The sequence below is a fragment of the Pygocentrus nattereri genome, chromosome 10, assembly GCF_015220715.1.
Source record: "Pygocentrus nattereri isolate fPygNat1 chromosome 10, fPygNat1.pri, whole genome shotgun sequence".
Lineage (NCBI taxonomy): Eukaryota > Metazoa > Chordata > Actinopteri > Characiformes > Serrasalmidae > Pygocentrus > Pygocentrus nattereri.
This window is the reverse complement of record NC_051220.1, coordinates 31688311-31706411: the sequence shown is the minus strand read 5'-3', so window position 1 is coordinate 31706411 and position 18101 is coordinate 31688311. Positions and strand designations below refer to the sequence as shown.

Sequence of the window (18101 nt, the reverse complement as noted above, 5' to 3'; positions counted from 1 at the left end):
AGTGAGCTCATTAGGAAGCCAAACAGAGTTTAGCCGGCGGAGCGGAGTGGAGTGGGGCCGTGGTGCAGTAATCAGTTCTGCTCGCTTTGTTCCCTGCCTCCGGGACATTTTGGAGCAAAACTTCATGGCAGTGGGCTGATGAGAGGGGCTGCTGGGCAGAGGCTACAATCTGATGGTTGACTTGTTGATTTATAAACCTTTTTATAAACCTTTTAATTCATTTGCTCTTCCATCTCTTCCGCCCCGCTCGTCCTAATGGCCTAGCTCAGAGAACTCCTTCTTTGATGGCAGTGTCCGGCGGGTGTGGTGGGCTTTGCCTGTAATAACTGCAAGGTGTCTCTTGCTCCCAGAGTGAGGGATTATGTATTTGTTTTAGCTTGAAGTGTAATTGGGGGTAGAGAATCACCATAAATACTGTTATCTGCTGAGTGCTGCTGGAGAGATGTGTAGAATCTAACCCTCAGCAGTGGAGTGGGGGAGAGCCTCTCTCTCTCTCTCTCTCTCTCTCTCTCTCTCTCTCTCTCTCTCTCTCCCTCTCTCTCCCTCTCTCTCTTTGTAGCCTGCTCATTCTCTCTTTTCTGAAGAGGACTTTGATATTCCCTTACCAGGGATTAATAAAGCTATATTGCCGTTAGCAGCCGAATCCACACTTCTTTTCTCTCCGCCTCTGTTTTCTTTTAAAGCTCATTCGCTCTCACTCATTCTCTCTCTCAGCTCTTGCTGTTTTTCACAGTTTTCACCCTTATCATTTACAGAGCATATGAATCCTGCTTTGGTGAGAATTTATGTAATTTACTCTGCTAATTATTGCTGTAATTAACACTTTAATTACTGCAGTGTGAAATGCTCTGCTCAGCGGGTCTCTGCCTCCACCAATGGCAAGAACTCCAAGACACAAGCACTGAGGCACGTGGATAGAATCATTATTTGTTTTCCATAATAAAACAGCCACCAAAGTGTATGGAGAGAAGGGGGGAGAGAAAGAGATAGAAGAGGCTCTAGAAGACAATGTTTTAGAGACCAGGCACACCTCGATAACCTCTGGGACCAATTAGTGCAATTTGACTGTGGAAAAAAACACAGAGGAGGAGCACAGGGGTGTGTGCTTAGTTTAGGGAATGGGGCGGAGTTGTCAGCGAGTCAGTGAGTGTGAAATCTTTGGTCTAGACCCAAGGCCCTTCATTACGCTCTGATCCCTGTCTCTGGAGCGATGGGCAGTCATGGGCATCACAACGCCTTTTAGTCCCCCCCAAAAAAGAGTGTTGTGTGGTGGGGAGGGGGTGCTGCTGCTCTGCCGTCCTCAGCAATTTATCCCTTTGCCATTCATGCAAATTGGATCCTGACATCTGCAACAGCCTCTCTCTCTCTCTCTCTCTCTCTCTCCACTCTCTCTCTGTCTCTCAGTCACACATCTTTATTCCATTTCTTTTCATTTGTTTTTTTTTAACTCCTCCAAACGAACTTGCCTCTTTAGCTGGGCCATAGACACACCCCTCCCTTCCACAAACTCCATTGGCTCACAAAAGACAGGGCAAGCTGTAAGGATGCAACACACATATAAAATATTAAAATATTTTGTGGAGGATCAAACCACAGAGCGATATCTTTATGTGTCGGGATCATTTTTGCCATCTTAAAATAAAACAGTCTAGAGGGATCCCCTTCTTTTCCACTGCTCATTTTCCTCACTGTGTCAAAGAAAACATGGGCTGGGCTGTTTTTTGAGTGTGGCAGTTGCCTCTGTAATGGGGACGTGCATGCAGTGCTTCTCTAAATGAAAGGTTTTGTGACTTATGAAATCATCAGCAGCTCTGAGTGATTAACAGGCTAATGAGTGGAGGAGGGGACGATGGGGAGGAGGGGGCAGATGGAAAATCAAGGGCGCAATCAGCAGGCCGGGAGCAGCCATTGTGGGCCTCTCAAAGGCCCTACTTATGATGTAATTAGATAATTGTTGTTACAGGTAGCAGGTTAATTACACTTGTAATTATCCAGCCCAAAGCCTTTGATAATATACATAGTCTCAGCTTCCCCAAACATCAGGGCTATTGGCAGATGATTATCACTTTGAACTGTTGGCACAGGGACACTCCTTTGCTTCTTTTTTCTTTTTCTCTTGCCCACCCCCCCCCTTTCTTGAGTTCTCAATTGGGTGAAAAGGTTGGCCTACATGGACATTCCCACCCCCTTTCCCATGAGCCAAACAGGCTCTTCTCTTCCATTCCAACCTTGTCCAGATTCTGAGAGAAGCTTCTGCTGCAGGGTCAGGGCGGGCAGTGCCTCAGTGGAGAGATGATAGTTATCTGGAACATTCCTGGGATGACAGAAAGCTATCTGCCTGATGGCAAGTCTGGGGGCCTCATATGTGTTCGAAGGAGAGGAGCCCTCTTAGCCCTCCCCAAATTCACCCAGGACAAAAAGACATCTCATTAAACCTTCTATTCCACTTCATTTACAAGCATGCCTAACCATGTATTCTTCAGAGCAAGCAAGCAACCACATATTAGTAGTGGAGTTACAAAAACAATACCCGGTAGATAGAGAGAGAGGATGCAGCTGTGCATGGAGGCGAGACTAGTTTATGTAGAGTGTGAAGGGGGGTGGGTAGAGTGAGTTTTGGTGGCTTACACTGATTTGGCTGTGTGGAGAAACAGACGAAGAGTGTTAGAGCAGCGACAGCTTTCACACAGCCGCTAATGACTCTCGCTGTCGCACTCCCAATTTGTTAGCGGAGCGCAGTGTTTACCAAGCTGTTGTTTTACGGGCCAGCGTACGGGCTGCTGCTTTTTTAAGCAGTGCTCAGGAAATAATTGCCATAAAACAGCAGTCCCTGTGGGCGATGCTGCTCTCTGTACCTCCTCACCTGAGCAAGGGTCGAGCTGTGGCCTGAACTAAAGTGGAGTGAGCCTTTGGAGAGTGCTAAACTCAAATGCAGACGGAGCAGTGGAAATGAGTGCATGCGTTGTGTATTTTGTGAGTGTGTACACTACACTGGCGTGTGTGTGCCTGTGTGATGAGGCCTGCTGGAGTGTGAATGGAAGTGCTCTGTGTCAGGAACATGTGGTCTGGGTGCCTGCGTGAATCCTGAGTAAATAAAAAAAGAGGGGGGAGCAGCAGACAAAAGAGGGAGAAGCCCCTGCCCTGGCCCACATTGGCAGCCATTTGAGCCCTTGAATTTGCTAAACGCTGCTTATGCCGGCTGAAAAGTTGAGGAGAAAAGGAGGGAAAAAGAAGCTTAAAATCCTTCTTTTTTTCTTCTTCTGCTTTTCTCTGCGAGGGAGCCCTGAAGGAGAAAAAGAGGGCAGGGGGGCTGTAAGGGCAGTGCTGCAGGCCAAGGTAAGGAGGACAGGACGGGGCCTGTGTTGTTCTCTCTCCCTTTGAGGGTGAGCACTGTGGCCAGGGTCACTGCACTCCACCCTACATCCCTCTGCTCTCTTTAAACACTGAGACTGCGGCACAGTGCAATACCCTCTGCATTTCTGCTCAAATGGTAGTCTCTGTGAACATGCTTGAGCGGCCAGGGGGGTGGGGTGGGGTGGGGGGCTGCAATTAGTCACTTTAAGCACAGCCTCTAGAAGGCACTGCCTCCACATTCATGCTCCATTACCCTGAAACAAACCCCAAAGCCAACCGAAACGCAAATCCTCTGCTAAGTCACTCCACCAAGACAAAGCTAGGCTTCTAAGGGCAGGACATGTGTATAGATACTGGTACACTCTTAAAAATGATGGTACCAAATCAGTAATGCCATAGAAGCAATTTGGTTCCCTAAAGAAGGATTGGTTGTTAAGCATGTCTCTGACCGGTAGTTACAAGTGTGAAGAATCTCTTATATGCAAAGCAGCTCATGGACCAGGCTTGTAACTTAACTCACTCACTCACATTTAGCAGACTGATAAATTTACACAAGGCCGTGCCATTAGCAATCAAATGCCTACATGCTTCATCAGAGAAGTACTTTTTAACAGTGACACTATGTCCTTATTAAAGGTACAGAAAGTTCTATACTAATTAATCTCTGAAACTATAAGACTTTTGTTGTGTCATGAGGATTATTTTTCAGTATTCAGATGGTGTGTGTAGACCTGCCTTTCTCTTGTTCACAATGTGAACATTGTTTAAACATGACACCAAATGCAATTTCATCACTTTTGAAAATTTGAAAAGCAATTCATTTGACTTCTTTGCATGATGCCACCCAGAGCATTGCATGACTTTACGAAGGGAGTTCATAATGTTCTAGATCTGTGCAGTTTGACATTCCTGGTGAAGTTCCCTTAGCATGATCCCTGCAGCCCCCCTCCCCCAAGTGTGCAGTGCCCCCTAGCCATGGAGAAAACACACTCATATCTGCAGGTCTTATTTGTAGCATCCTGCAGGCAAACAGAGCCTGTAGGATACACACTCCTCTCACCTTCCAGGACACACAGTGCTCATCACTTGCCTGTATGTCCGCAGGCAGACAGCACATCACCACCAAATTCTCTGAAATTTCTGTTAATGTTATATTTACTGACGTCCTGGACTTTTAATGAGCACTGAGCAGAAGGTATTAGCACACAGGGAAATGTGGGGATGCATGTTTAATAATCAGCCTTTGGTGATGTGAGCCTATTTGAACAGAGTTCACTTGCTTATTCATATAGCTATTATCAGACTTGCCTTGGTTATTCTCACTAGTATTAGTAATCTAAGGTCAGCATCATTCAGTCTACTGCCCTCACTGTTCATGCATACAGAAGCATGCATGTTTACATTGGGGCACTTTTTTTTGCAAAGGGATAGAGTGAGGACGAGAAAGGAGGGAATAAAGAAAGAAAGCGATAGGTCCTGCCTTTTTTTCATCCTCCAAGGGCGCTGCTTTTCCAAAAGTGCCTGAGGCTACACTCCAGCACCTCTCCTCCCCGAGGCCTTTCGCCTGCCTCCTAATAGCCATCCCCCATCTGTGTCACACAGGCAGATGATGGGACGCTTCCCCTTTCCTTTTTTTCCACTTTCTCCTTCTCTCTCTCCCTTTCTCTCTCTCTTTTTTTAGCGGAGTGCACATCCACACAGGTTAAAATGCCAGAGTTGCCAGGGAACAGTCAGAAGCCATTAGCGTTTGGGACAATTTGCCCTGCAGCGCTCCTTCTCTGGCTCATAAGAAAGGAGTGGGGGCGGATGTAAATCACCAGCTCGCCTTTAGATGTAATGAGGGTGTGCAAGTTTTCCCCTTCTTTCTTTCTTTCTTTCTTTCTTTCTTTCTTTCTTTCTTTCTTTCTTGTCTTCCATTTCTCTCTCTCTCTCACTCTCTCTCTCTCTCCTTCCACACTACTAGAGTTGCATCATTTTTTTTTCATTGATTTCCACCACTTTGGCTTGCATGTCTTACCCTGCCATCTGTGTACTCATTTCACTGTGTACACTTTTAAAAATAAAGGTTCCTATATGGGTCTTGGCTTGGATGTATGGCTTTAGGAAAACCTTTGGTTGGAAAACCTAATTGGTGTAGAACCCTTATATTATATGGAGATTCTTTAAGGTTCTCATTTGGATCTCATTTACAGAGGTTTTGAGGTAAAGTTTTGGAATAATGTATATATTTTTTCATTTGTTCATGGCAGAGAGGTACTTAAAGTGCACCTGTAAGTCAGAAGAAAACCTTTTGCTTTGAGATTTTAGATCTTCTATTATGTCCATTATCAACATTAGACATAAAAACTCTGAAGAAATGTAGATTCAGTGGTTGTTTTGGTTCATAAATAAAATGGCTATATTTGCATGGCAGACATTGCAATCCATGGTTAGCATCATTTCTGGTGTTGAGGTAAAATGCTCTGTTTTAGGGAAACTTAAATTATTCACAGTGGTGGTGATGGGAACCAGATGTCTGAAGAGTTTAATGCCCCTAAAAGCTACCTCACAGAAAGTTGTTACATGAAATGGTAACAAATGTGCTGCCTAATGCCTAAAACATTGTTTAATGATAGTTTTGAAGTAAAGTAAGATTTGTGATTTTTTTTATTCATCAGAGAGGTATATAGACTGCACTATAAGTCAAAATAGTCCACAAAGACAACTTTTAGCTTACAGATTTGCTACTATTTTGCCATTGTCTATATTATAGGGAAAACGTGTAGGTCACAAGTAGGTGTCTTCTTTGTTTAGTAAATAAAATGACTGTATTTGCCATATACACCCCTTTTTCCTATCAGCTGTTCTAAAAAGAAATCTGTCTGTAAGATTGTCTACAATGTGCTATTTCACATCAAATCAGTCTAAATGACTTTGTTAATAGATCGACAACAAAATTATGAAAAATCAATGGAATTCCTCTTAAAAAAACCCATTTAGCATTTATCTCAAGATCCAAAAGTATTTCTTTTGTGGCATTTCTAAAGAAACTTACAGCATTCTTAGGTGTATTGATGGTAACTGTGTATAGCTGAGATTCAGGCCACTCACTGTGTACAGCGTAAAAGCACATGCTCTCAGCGTGTGTGTGTGTGTGTGAGAGAGAGAGAAGAGCTGAAAGCCTGGGAGTCTGATTTCACCCTGCTGGGGAGGCAGGCTGAGCCTACTGGAGCGGCCAGGGCTGGAGGGTAATGAAGTGACAGGTCAGTCTGTAAATACGCACGGGTCGGTCTGGCCCCGTTGAGGGGGAAGGCTATCGCATTGCAGTGAAAATGGAAACGCCAATAAAATTAATCTGCCAGCCTTTTGGCCAGGGCCACTTAGCCTGTCCATGTCTGGAGTCAACCAGAGTAGCCAACAGCAGGGGCAGCTTATGACACCACCACAACAACACAAGTTTGTACTCTGAGACCCAAAAACGACATGTGCACCCCCCCCCCCCCACATCCCTTACACCCCCCGCAGATCTCACACACCAACACACACTTCTCCCCTCCTCCGGTGATGTTATTATTATTGAAGTGGAGAGCAAACTGGAGAATTAGCACGCCGTCTGGGTCACATTTCTCAGGAAGCCACACACGGTCAGGCAGAGGCTACAGCTCAGCTCCAGTTTATTGTTTTAGGCTTCCCTGAACAAGGGCTTTTACTTAGCCTGGGATTTATGGCATTTGCTGCTAATGAATGCCCATTCTACAATTACAGCGCTAGCCAGCCTCTGTCCACTATTCCCACGTGTGTGGGTCTGCAGCGCCGGCTTCTTTAACTCTGGACGGAGAGCAGAGACAGTCACCACTTCTCTGTTTTCGTCTTTCGTGTGCCTTTGCACTAATGATGTAGAAAGAAAACAGCATTGGAGAGAGAGGGAGAGGCAAAGAGGAGAAAGAAGGAGAGAGGGGTAAAAAGGATGAAAAGAGAAACAGAGAACGGGGCGTCTGCTCTGTCCTTGTATTCTTCATGTATTTTGCATTTGATTACGCCACCAGTCGGATCCTTTTTCTTTCCCCTTTTTTAATGTTATTAGTTCAAATATTTATGCGAGATTATGGCTTGTATAGGTGCGCGTGATTGATGTCTCCCCAAAAACAGGAAGACATGCAAGTCTGAATTTTCAGAATGTCGGGGTCCTGCTATGCCTTAGTGGAGGAGTTTTTTAGATACATAATTTAGATGCCCTCAAGGAAGGCTTTCAAGGCATTTTCGCCCGGGGGCAAGAAAAAATAACTATGACTGTTAAAAGTAAATCATTTTTGCTAATGCACAATTAATGGCAGAGAGGAGGAGAGAGAAAGGCGAGGGCTTGGGATTGGAACTTGGGTTTAAAGGAAGCCGGCATGCCTTGATATGCGCATGTTTCCTGCCCAAATCAAACACTGATGGACATTAATGCAGCATGAAGCTGCCATACCCCTGTCATGCAAATGAGCGGACAGGAGGGGGAGGGGCCGAGGGTGAGATGGACTGCAGTCCATTATGTGTGTCCGAGTGCAACAATGAAGCATCCTACTCATTGTACCACTACTGTACTGTACTCCCATGAAACTACACTTCAGTTCAGTGGGTATGTTTGGGTACTTATCTTCATGTTGTTCTTTTATCATCTTCATCTATATTTATGGCACTCCTGCCCTTAGTCCTCCTGAAGGGGGTGAGGGGGCTGTGCATTATGTCAAGCATGCAACTTTAATTGAGTTAATGATATGACCTCAGGTCCATAACTAGGTATAGTCATCCTTCAGTATACTTATTTCAATGTTCCTTTTTATGCTTCCTTCTTTTATTTTGTCCCTTAGATCTGCTTATAATATGTGTGGGTTTATGCATCAAAAACAGTCATAATTAATTTTTAAATTAACATTTTGTAACTCCTTTTGAATTAAACAGGGTGTATATATATTATCTCAGTTTTGGCTGGCCTGTTGTGTCTCATTCAAAAAGTAGTCCAGAGTGAAACACTCCTTATAGCTTTTGTGTCAATGGGCAAAGCTAAACTGCTGTAGACAGAATAGGTAGTTATATGTAAACACATTTCATAATGTCACAAAACCATTTAATTTAAATAAGTCTTTTTTGTAGCTTAGTTTCCATATACGTGGACTGTATAGACTGAGGAATTAATTATATGTTTTGAAACAGTATTTGCATACTACCTCTAACTTTTTTATTTCAGAAAAGCTAAGAAAGCTTTTTCATGTTATGGGCCCATTAAGGATCTAGAGTAGAGGGTTTAGGATCTTTATTTTTAAATGAAAACACAGATCTAACGAGTGAGGTTAGCTTACAGTTACTATATGGGGTGTGAGTCTGTAAGAGATTGCTTTGATGTGTGATTAGTTTCTAAAGATTTCTCGTTTTGACCAGGAGACGGCTTAGAAAACAGCGTGGCCTCGCCTGGCACAGGTGATGACGATGACCCAGACAAAGACAAAAGGCGGCAGAAAAAACGTGGCATCTTCCCCAAGGTGGCTACCAATATCATGCGAGCATGGCTCTTCCAGCACCTCACAGTAAGTGTTCTCTTGCTTACTCACTATATACGACATCCAGGCATGCACAAATGTGTGCTCTCTTTAAATGTAATGATCCACGCGTCCATAAACACATACAAACATAAACTTACATACAGACTTAAAGCATTAAAGCAAACTCACAAACAAAGTCATCTGCACATTCAGCTAAGCACATACTAACACAAAATAACAGCACTGCAGACACACCAGAGGAATGCTACATCGGATTGCCATTTGATGGACACGTGTCAGTTACCCCTTGACATGATCAGAGTCAACATAATCAGTAAAGTATGGACTTAGATCAAACAGTAGCACCAATGCACGTGACCTGGGCTTGCTCAACACTCTCCAGGCTGCCTCCTCTCTCTCTACACCTACCAATAAACACACATAGTGGCTTCCAGTAGCTTGTTGCTATCTGAACAAAATCTTCAAAATTGTATCTTTTTAAGAGAAGGAAAAAATATTCTTAACTTTTGTAGGGCCCATATCCTACATTTTCCCTTGAGGTTCATGTATAAAGTTAGTTTATGTGCCAAAAGTGGATCTATATGCCAAAAACCTATTTCAATTTTACAATACCACTTTCCAAACTCTCTTTATCTGTTTGAATTATACAAGCTATTTTGTCACTGTAAGTGATATAGGTAAGTAAACTGTATTCTGATTGGCTACCCTATATTGGGCCTTTAAAAATGCAACTTCAGCCTCATAACTTCAACATAACTAAGCCTAGGTAAGCTGCTGTAGGCTGAATAGGCAAATATACTGTATGTAAAGGTGCTGTTTTATGTGTCATCACAAAAGCAGTTAATTCAAAACAGGGTTAGTTTTGCAACTTAGTTTATATGTAATACAGTATATTTGACCATGTAGTCTTTTATTTAAAAAAACAGACAGGAAAACGTGTTTTTCTCATGATATGGCTTCATTTCATGTAAGCTTATATAACAAGATTTGATTCCAAGACATTTTAACCAATTTCAAACAGTTGATGTATTCCTCATGCAATTTTTACAAAAAGTAATGGGCAGCCAGTGTTTTCAAACAAGGAGTTTCAAAGTTTTGACATGATGGCAGCAATCTGCAGCTCTGTTCTAGTATCTTATTGTGCTATGATCTGTGGCTGAAAATAACTGCAAAAAGTCGTTCTTGTTCTGTCAATGAAGAATGATAGACTTCTCAAACAGGACTGAGCACATTTTGCTGTCTAATCAAACAGGAGAGATGAATGTTATTAACATTTAATGTCCTTTTATATTTACAGAAAATAATGTGTCTTTTGTTCTGAAGATGCAAAAGCTCTATTTGTTTTACTGTGTTAATTTGGGAAAAAGATCAATCTGGTTACAGTAGATGGAAATGCTCCCCTAGACTGGGTGTGGGGGTGTAAGGAGGGGCTACTTTGATTGCTTCTGGAACAGTGTTTGCTTTCTCCTCTCCAGCTCTCTCTGCATCAGACAACATATACTCTCAGTGCAGCAAACAATCATGCTTACTTTCCATCAAATTAAATATTTAAAGGACACATCACAGAATTGTTGTGTGAGGAAGGAGGGTCTCTGAGATGCTGTGGGTAGTCCTGGGAGTGTGCGGGTTGTCAGAGTAAGCTGGGTAGGGCCAGGCCAGAGGGGGGCTAGATTGGTGGGGGGTTAGCAAGGGCCAGAGACGGTCATGTTCCGTTGCCCTCTCTTATGTCAGGACATTATCAGAGGCTCAAGCTGTATTGATCTGGACAGAGTAGGTCAGGTTACATGCGACCCTGTTCCTGAGCACGTGGCTACAGATGGGGCAGCTCAGCAAGCTGAGTATATGTATGTGTATGTGAATGTAAAGAGAGATAGAGAGGCCCTATAGCCTGTAATGTGTATGATTCAGAAGGTCAGATGCCCTCGGTGGCCATGCTGACTGCATCACCCCCTGCGCAGGAGCCCAGCCCCAGCCCTGATTATCTAACCAAAAGCCCAAATAATGAGGCCCTGCAAATACAGCCTAATTGAAAGGGCTGTAAATCCATTACATATTGGTCAGGGATAATCAGGAGCGGTTTAATCACTTTTCTCTATTCAGGAGCACTGAAGCTGCAACAGCAGAGCCCTGAACCTTGCCATGTGCTTATTATTCCCATCATTATCAAAATGACTTCACAGCTGTTCACAGCTACATCTCCTCTGCTGGAGATTTCAGCAAATCTGCAAAAAAATCATTTTTTTTTTCTCATTTGAGAACAAGTATTAGGGAGAGACAACATCACAGGGATTTTCTTTTCTCTCATATTTTTCCCTATTCCCTCTCAGTTTCAAGTTGGTTAAGGACTGGGAAGAAAAATCTTGAATTTAGAGGCCTCCTCTGAGCCACCTACCACAGTGTATTTTTTTTACGCATACACGCCTCCTGGTTAATTTACTTGGCTCACACCAAGCAGAAATTTCTTGCTTTATTGAGGGATCATTAGGCGTCTTTCCTGGCGACTCAAGGAATGCCTATTGTACGCTTCTCTCAGTTCTAGCACTTGCACTGCAAAAGAGGAGGGTGATTCACAGAGAACTGTACAGCCTTTTCCACCAATTTTCTTTAGAATTGTTTTAAAATAGCAATGAAAGAGGAGAGAGAGAGAGAGAGAGAGAGAGAGAAATGAAAGAAAGGGAGTGAAAGAATAAAGCCTGATAGATTAAGCCTAGGAGTAGATTTTTTTTAATTCATGGAAGTGCAGCTTTCAAGACCCCATTTTCCCCTTCTTTTGGTAGCTGTCCTGCTCTTTACATGTTTTCTTCTACTTTTATTGGACTCTTTTGTGAAAACCCCTGGTTGGACTTGTACAAGCAATAATCCGTCCCTTTTAACCCACCTTTATAGTTTTTTGTGCAAAAAGGGGGCCTAATTGAATTATCCTCTACTACTAACTGCAGCCCCCTATACAATACCTTACTGTGTCACACACACACACACACACACACACACACACACACACACACACACACACAGACACACACACACACACACACACACACACACACACACACACCGCATACACATACCACGCACTAACACATCCAACTCTTTTACTTTAATTTGTTAAGCAAATGTATTTCCCATTTCAGGATGCGTTTGTTCAAGAGAGAATTCTTGGGGACTTTGGCCCCTGAATGGCCTATTGGGGCATTCTGGCATTCAGGCATTCATTAGAGAGGGCAGAATGAAAGGAGCGGGGTTGTATTTTCTCAAATGCTTGGGCCAGCATGGAGCTACTCTTCCATGAGCTCCAGGGGTCTCTCTACATATGTTCTCAACATCCAGCCATTGTCACCTATTCTGAAAAGCTCAAAAGGACAGCCCCCCTCCGCCCTTGCACGGAAAAACAACACAGGCCAACAGTAACAATTGTTGGCTTTTGGATTCAGTATAACAAAATCGATGGCCCTCCCCTCTCCAGCCTCCCCTGCACACTTTGACCCCACACTTTCATGGGAGAAATCTCACTGAGCCTTTCTCCATTACCATTGTCTCTGGGTAAAAAGGCCGCTTCAATTGGCACCCACCAACAGCTCCCCAAGGGATGGGAAAGATGCCTGGGCTTCAGGAAAGGTCCCACAGCATCCTCTGCGATGAATGCAAGACCAAAGTGATGTGATGTTATTGTGTCTAATGCACCCTTATAATGCGCAGTAGCACATGAGTAGGCTTTTTAGGGCCTCTGTGTAGGGCAGTTTGGAGCAGAGATCAGCTGGAGGAAACTGGCACTGTAGGCCCCAGGACGGTTTCTCTTTCCTTCCAGCTTTCCTGGATGTTTTCCAGTTCCATTAGGAAGAGGGAAATCCCAGCCTGTTGCCGTAAGCTCTCCAATATTGTAGGGTGATTATGTTATCAGAAAGGTAAACTTTTCAGCAGGACAGAAGTTGTTCTAGGTTCTGCTAGGTGCTACATATATAAGAAGAGAAAGGGAAAAAAGTCAGATGGACACAAAATGTACTAGAAAGGGCAATAATTGAAGGAAGGAGTAAAGGAAAAGAGTTTGTGCCCAGTTGGCGCAGGGGGTCCCTAGTATGTGTTAGACGACTACTCTGAATTCTTTCAATTACCCTGTTGGTACCCCCCATCCTCCCTCCTCCCGAGCAGTTCTTGCGCCCCTGCAAAGACAAGGGTTGGCCCAGCAATGAAAACAGGAAGCACTCAGATACAAAGATACCACTCCAGGCCTGGCCTGTCTTTTCACTAACGTAAACCTTCAAACAGCAGTGAAAATAAATAAGCCCCTTTGAGCAGGCCAGGCCCAGTGCTGAGTGGATTTGTATAAGAAGCTGGAGTTGGTCAGATCGTGGAAAGGTAGCACGCTCTCACTCTCACTCTCTGAGATCAAGCCTCTCAGGTTCTATGCCAGGCTGCCTCCTGGCCAGCCTGTTTAGGAAGTGCTGCTAAGCTGCAAAGCTAGGTCTATTGCTCCCCTGGGCTCACTGAAAGAGGAGTGATAGATCCCATGACCATTTTGAAGGTCTATGGGAGACCCTTATAACAAATTAACATGACCTTATATGGGCTAGTGTTATAAGGTTCATTTTCAGGCTGTAACTTCTATCTTATGATGTGGCAGTTCATAGCAGGCACAGATCATCAGTGCTGAAAGGCTGTTCGAGAATGAATTATTGAACAGCACTTAGCACACATTTCACAAAGCATAAAGTGTTTGTAATTAGATGTGGCTTTTTGATTAAAATAGGCTCACCCAAACAAGTAAGATGCCTTTAGAAGCAGCTGTGGTGGCAGTGATCTGAGAGCTGGAGAACGTGATGGGAGGAGATGCCTGATTTTCATCTCTAGCAGAACTAGCTGATCCAGAATCAGCCCCAAAAGAGACAGGACAACAGCATTCATTGCCCCCTAAGGGACAATAATTGCCATGGTAACTCAGTGTCTCCTTCAGGTCACTCCCTTGGAGAAATGTTTTAAAAAGGCCTTTGAAAATTAACAGGTAAACAAACAAACAGGCGTAGCCAATAATAGGGGTGCATGACTGCTGAGTTCTGCTAAAGGATGTTTGTTCCAGATGACAAACACTGGAGCAGCTTTAGTACTAGACTAAACATTGGCTCTGCACTGTCTTTGCCTGTTTGTGTCCACGTAATCCACATGCATTGTTTCATGCCTTCTGCCATTAAACTGTTGGGACACATCTGTTAACGGTTTTAAAGACTAGGCACACGCACACAGACTTCCACTGACACTCTGAATCTGCTCCTCTCCAAAAATTTTTAATTCCATGTCCTACTCCTCTGTTCCATGAGCCTTAATTTCGTTCAGTGAAAGCCCTGCAAGCTTGTTTTGTCTTAGGCTGGATATGGGGTGAGGTAGGGATGGGGGGTAGGGGAAAGGGTGCAGCGGGGTCACAGGGGTGCAGGGCTGAAGGAGGCCCACACACTAATCTGTCATGTGCTCGTTTGCCTCTCAGCCCAGAAGTCAGCTCTCCAGTCACCCGTGGAAACCCAGGCAACAGTTTGGTTCAACGCCAGAGCCATGTGTGTCTGTGTGGTTGTTTATGTTTGTAGCCCTCTACGAGGGAACCTAATTATGTATGTGTATGTGTTTATGAGTTGGTTATGAGGGGGTTTTGAGCAGCAAAACTAATTGTCAGCAGGGGTTGGAGAGTGACTATGTTTTTGAAGTTGCTGTAGTATGGGGTAATTACTGAAGGGGCAGGTCTGGCCTAGGCTTTTGTCAGAGAGCGTGTTCATGTATGGGCTGCTTGGCAGCCCTGTAACGAGGACTAAAGTCATCCCTGTCTGCCATCTGTTTTCCAATTCCCTTGTTCTCACACTGAACTGTAAACCTGGTGAGCTAAGACTAGGCCCATTGATAAACACACTCTCTTTTATGAGTTACAGTACCATGACAATCAAAACATAGCTCTTAAAGAGCAGTCGTCACATCCAGCTAGAATTATGAAAAGCAATTGTTCTCAAAAAGTCTACTGTTGTCCCGTCTACTGTTTAGCCTTTATAACAGGAGAGGCTTTTCACTAGAAGGGAAAATAGCGCTGAAAGTTAAGATGTCCATATCAAGTGTCTCTCCTTTTCTTGTGGGCTATATAATTATATGAAAAGCCACATCAACCTCTGCATTTCATGTCAAAGGCCTTAACAATAATTCCAGGCTAAATGTGTATGTCACAGAGTATGACTGACAAAGCCTTGTTTACAGCATGCCTGCTGTAAGCCTCTAGAAGCCTCAAGTGTTACAGTAGCATTACAGTGGAATAGCCATCAAATCAATATACTTTGACTCCTAGTCCTTCTCTGCCATAGTTCCCCTTCTAAAGGTTGGTTCTGCTGTGGCACTCCAACAGGCTAAAACAGCTAGGGAATGAGAAGCAAAGGGAGCAGTTCTCTAGTCTGTAAATGATAGGATAGTAATTTGTAGAATTATTTAATATTTCCTTTTTATGTATATATTCTCATCTGTGAATTTTTTTCTTTCTGTAAGGGAGCACAATTGTTTGTCTACTTTGCAGCTGGATGTTCGTTCTCTATCTTTCTGTTCTTCACTGTTAGCCAAATTCTAATGCCTGTTGTTTAATTAATTAGAAGAAATGAAAGCTTTCACTAAAGGCTACAACTAGCCTGTATTCCTTGGAGAGGATTAAAGCCTCTGGGGCTCCAAAGCAGTGGCCAACCAAAGAATAACTTAGAATCACTGTGGTTAAAAAAGTAACTCAATGTTAGGATGCACTGCTGGCAGCTGTGTTGGCAGGTGCTTGGCTGGTGAAGCGCTCCACAGAGGCATCGGAGCTGAGCCACTCTGCAATGCAGAGGTGACTGCATCTCCTCTGAACTGAAGAGAAGCCAAACGGAGCAGAGAGCATGCAGAGCAGTGCAGTCAGATTTATAAACTCCAGACCTCACTGGAGACTCCTCCAGCAGCCCACGCTTCAGTGGCAGGAGGCCCCAAACCTCCAACCCCCAGTCAGCCATCCACAGCAATAACACTGGTCCACAAGCTCTGAGAAAGACCTGGCCCTCCACTTCACCAAACACTGGAGTGATGTAATGGGCCATGGGGGCAGCATGAGATAAACGCTTGTGTGCAAAAGCAAAAAGCCGGCTGAAGACTTTAGGGGCTAGCTGTGTATGTTCTTTGCCCTGACGTTTTTGTGTGGATTTCCCCCTAATGGCTGAATGTGGAGCATGGTGCAGTTTAAAATAGTGTCTGTCCATCTCAGCCTCTCTCCCGTGCTGCCTGCCCCTCCTTTTCCTCTTCTCTGGACCTCCCTCTCCTCTCTGTCCCCCTGTGCAGTGCCAGAGGGGTTAGTGGGGCTGGACCCTGGCAGGCCATGGGCAGGCCAGTATATTAATCAGTGCAGTGGCTCTGGATCTGAGGAGTGGCCCTGGGAGATGGCCTTATGTGCTGCAGGCCTCCACACAGCCCAGCCCCTTTGATATTCAGCTCACACCAGGAGAGGGGAAATGCAGGGGGAAAAGAAACAGCACAAACATGGAAGTAGCAAACCAGGCAAAAGCAGGGGGTGGTGAGAAGGAGTGTGTGTTGGGGGGGGGGGGGGGGGGGGGGGGTTTGGGGCACAGAGCAGAAATCAAAAACAGGCTCTGTTTCTCTGTTTGGTTTGTCATGGGACCCAGGCTCTGACTGACTCCCACTGCTGCCATTTTGTTGTGTGATTTTTCTCCCCCTTCTTTGCCGCTTTTGTTTTGGCTTCTACTTATTGCAGTGCTGAAGCTCTTCACTGCGGGCACCCACTCATCTAATTCTCCCCTGAGCTTTACCTTTCTCTGTCTTTGTCATCTGATGATGATGCTAAAGCACTCTTGCTATGGAATATAATTTCAGATCTTTAAGTGCATATCAAAGGCAACAATAAAGTGGCCCAATTTGTTGTGGCTTCCATGCCTGCAGCTAAGACACAAGAATGCTGAAACCTTCCCTTACCCACACCTCCTGTACCACAACACTATTTTCAAGATACCACGTGACATTTTGGAATCTAGTCCTCATCTGGACTGCTATTTGCAAGTGCCTGGTGGCTGTAATCTATGTGAGCATATATGGCTACACAGATGAGAACATATGATAGGGTGTTCTATATCAAAAATAGTCACAGGGTGCAAGGAAAAGGGAACCAAAATAAATAAATAAATTGAATAAATCCAAATCTAACTGGAGCAGGCTTTGGCTCCAGATGTGAATCTGTGTGAATATTGATCATTGCACACTAGTCCCTATATCCTCAGGGCTGCCGTGGTTCACAAAAAGCTCCTTCTAAAGCTCACAAACCAAGCTGCTATAATGATTTAGATAAAGAGGCCTGGCGCGACATGGCAAGCTTCAGGAGCCAGAACCACCTCCCTGCTTCTCCTCCTCTTCCTCCTCTTCTTCTAAGAAGCATAAGAAAAGGGGGGTGGGGTGGAGAACCTGTAATTATCCACACTTTTCTGAATCCCCCTTAATGTTCATTATTTAAAACCAGCAGCAATTACAAGTTCAAAGGGGTTTAGAGGGCCAGCAACCCGCATAATCACCAGCAAATGAAGTGCAGCTCATTCGTCACAGCAGAGCTCACTGGCAGGGGTGAATCATACACACGGTGACAGCAGTGGATTTCCATGCAGGCACAAATCTCTGCCACCTCAGGGCTCCAGCGTGCTCTATCCCTGCCTACAATCCTCTTAGGCACGCTACATTGTCTCTCTCACCCCCCAGCTACCCTCCCTACATGAAAAACATATCAAACTTCACCCTGGCTTATGCCTACAATCATCTGCTTGTTGTCCTTCTGTTTGTGGTTGCCAGGCCGCCCACAAGTTTCTCCAGACCACTCGGGGCTGTCTCCCCCTGCTCTTTTCCTCCTCTCTTCCACCCTTCCATCTCTACTCATCATCACTGGCATGCCTATGCCTTGTGCCCGTGGTGTGGCAGTGTGCATTTCAGTGCTATGAGCAGTTGCTCCACACAGGTGGATCTCTGTTACCTTTGTGGATGGGTCACAATGGCTAATCCTGTCTTCAGGTGGCCGTTTAGCACATTGAGAGGAGGTCTCAGAGAACCAGCAGTTAGCTCCAGTTACAGCACACCCTGACCGAAGGTCACCACGTACAACCCTCTCTCTGAAAATGCACCTCCCCTACTCCACAACAGACACAGGTGGCCTTTCCTTCTCTCTCTGTATCTCTGTCTCTCCCTCTCACTCCCTTA

At 44.5% G+C, this 18101-nt stretch overlaps 1 protein-coding gene across 9 annotated transcripts in view; it reads left to right on the top strand.

Moving 5' to 3' along the window:
* The window catches only part of meis2a (Meis homeobox 2a), an 80397-nt gene that overhangs the window by 23212 nt on the left and 39084 nt on the right, over positions 1-18101 (top strand). For 7 of the 9 annotated variants that reach the window (XM_017690904.2, XM_017690903.2, XM_037542069.1 and 4 more), the window contains exon 8: positions 8755-8900. In XM_017690904.2, coding sequence (XP_017546393.1) covers positions 8755-8900 — 146 coding nt within the window. The remainder of the gene's footprint in view (positions 1-8754; positions 8901-18101) is intronic. The other 2 variants (XM_037542068.1, XM_017690901.2) reach the window with 1 other exon arrangement.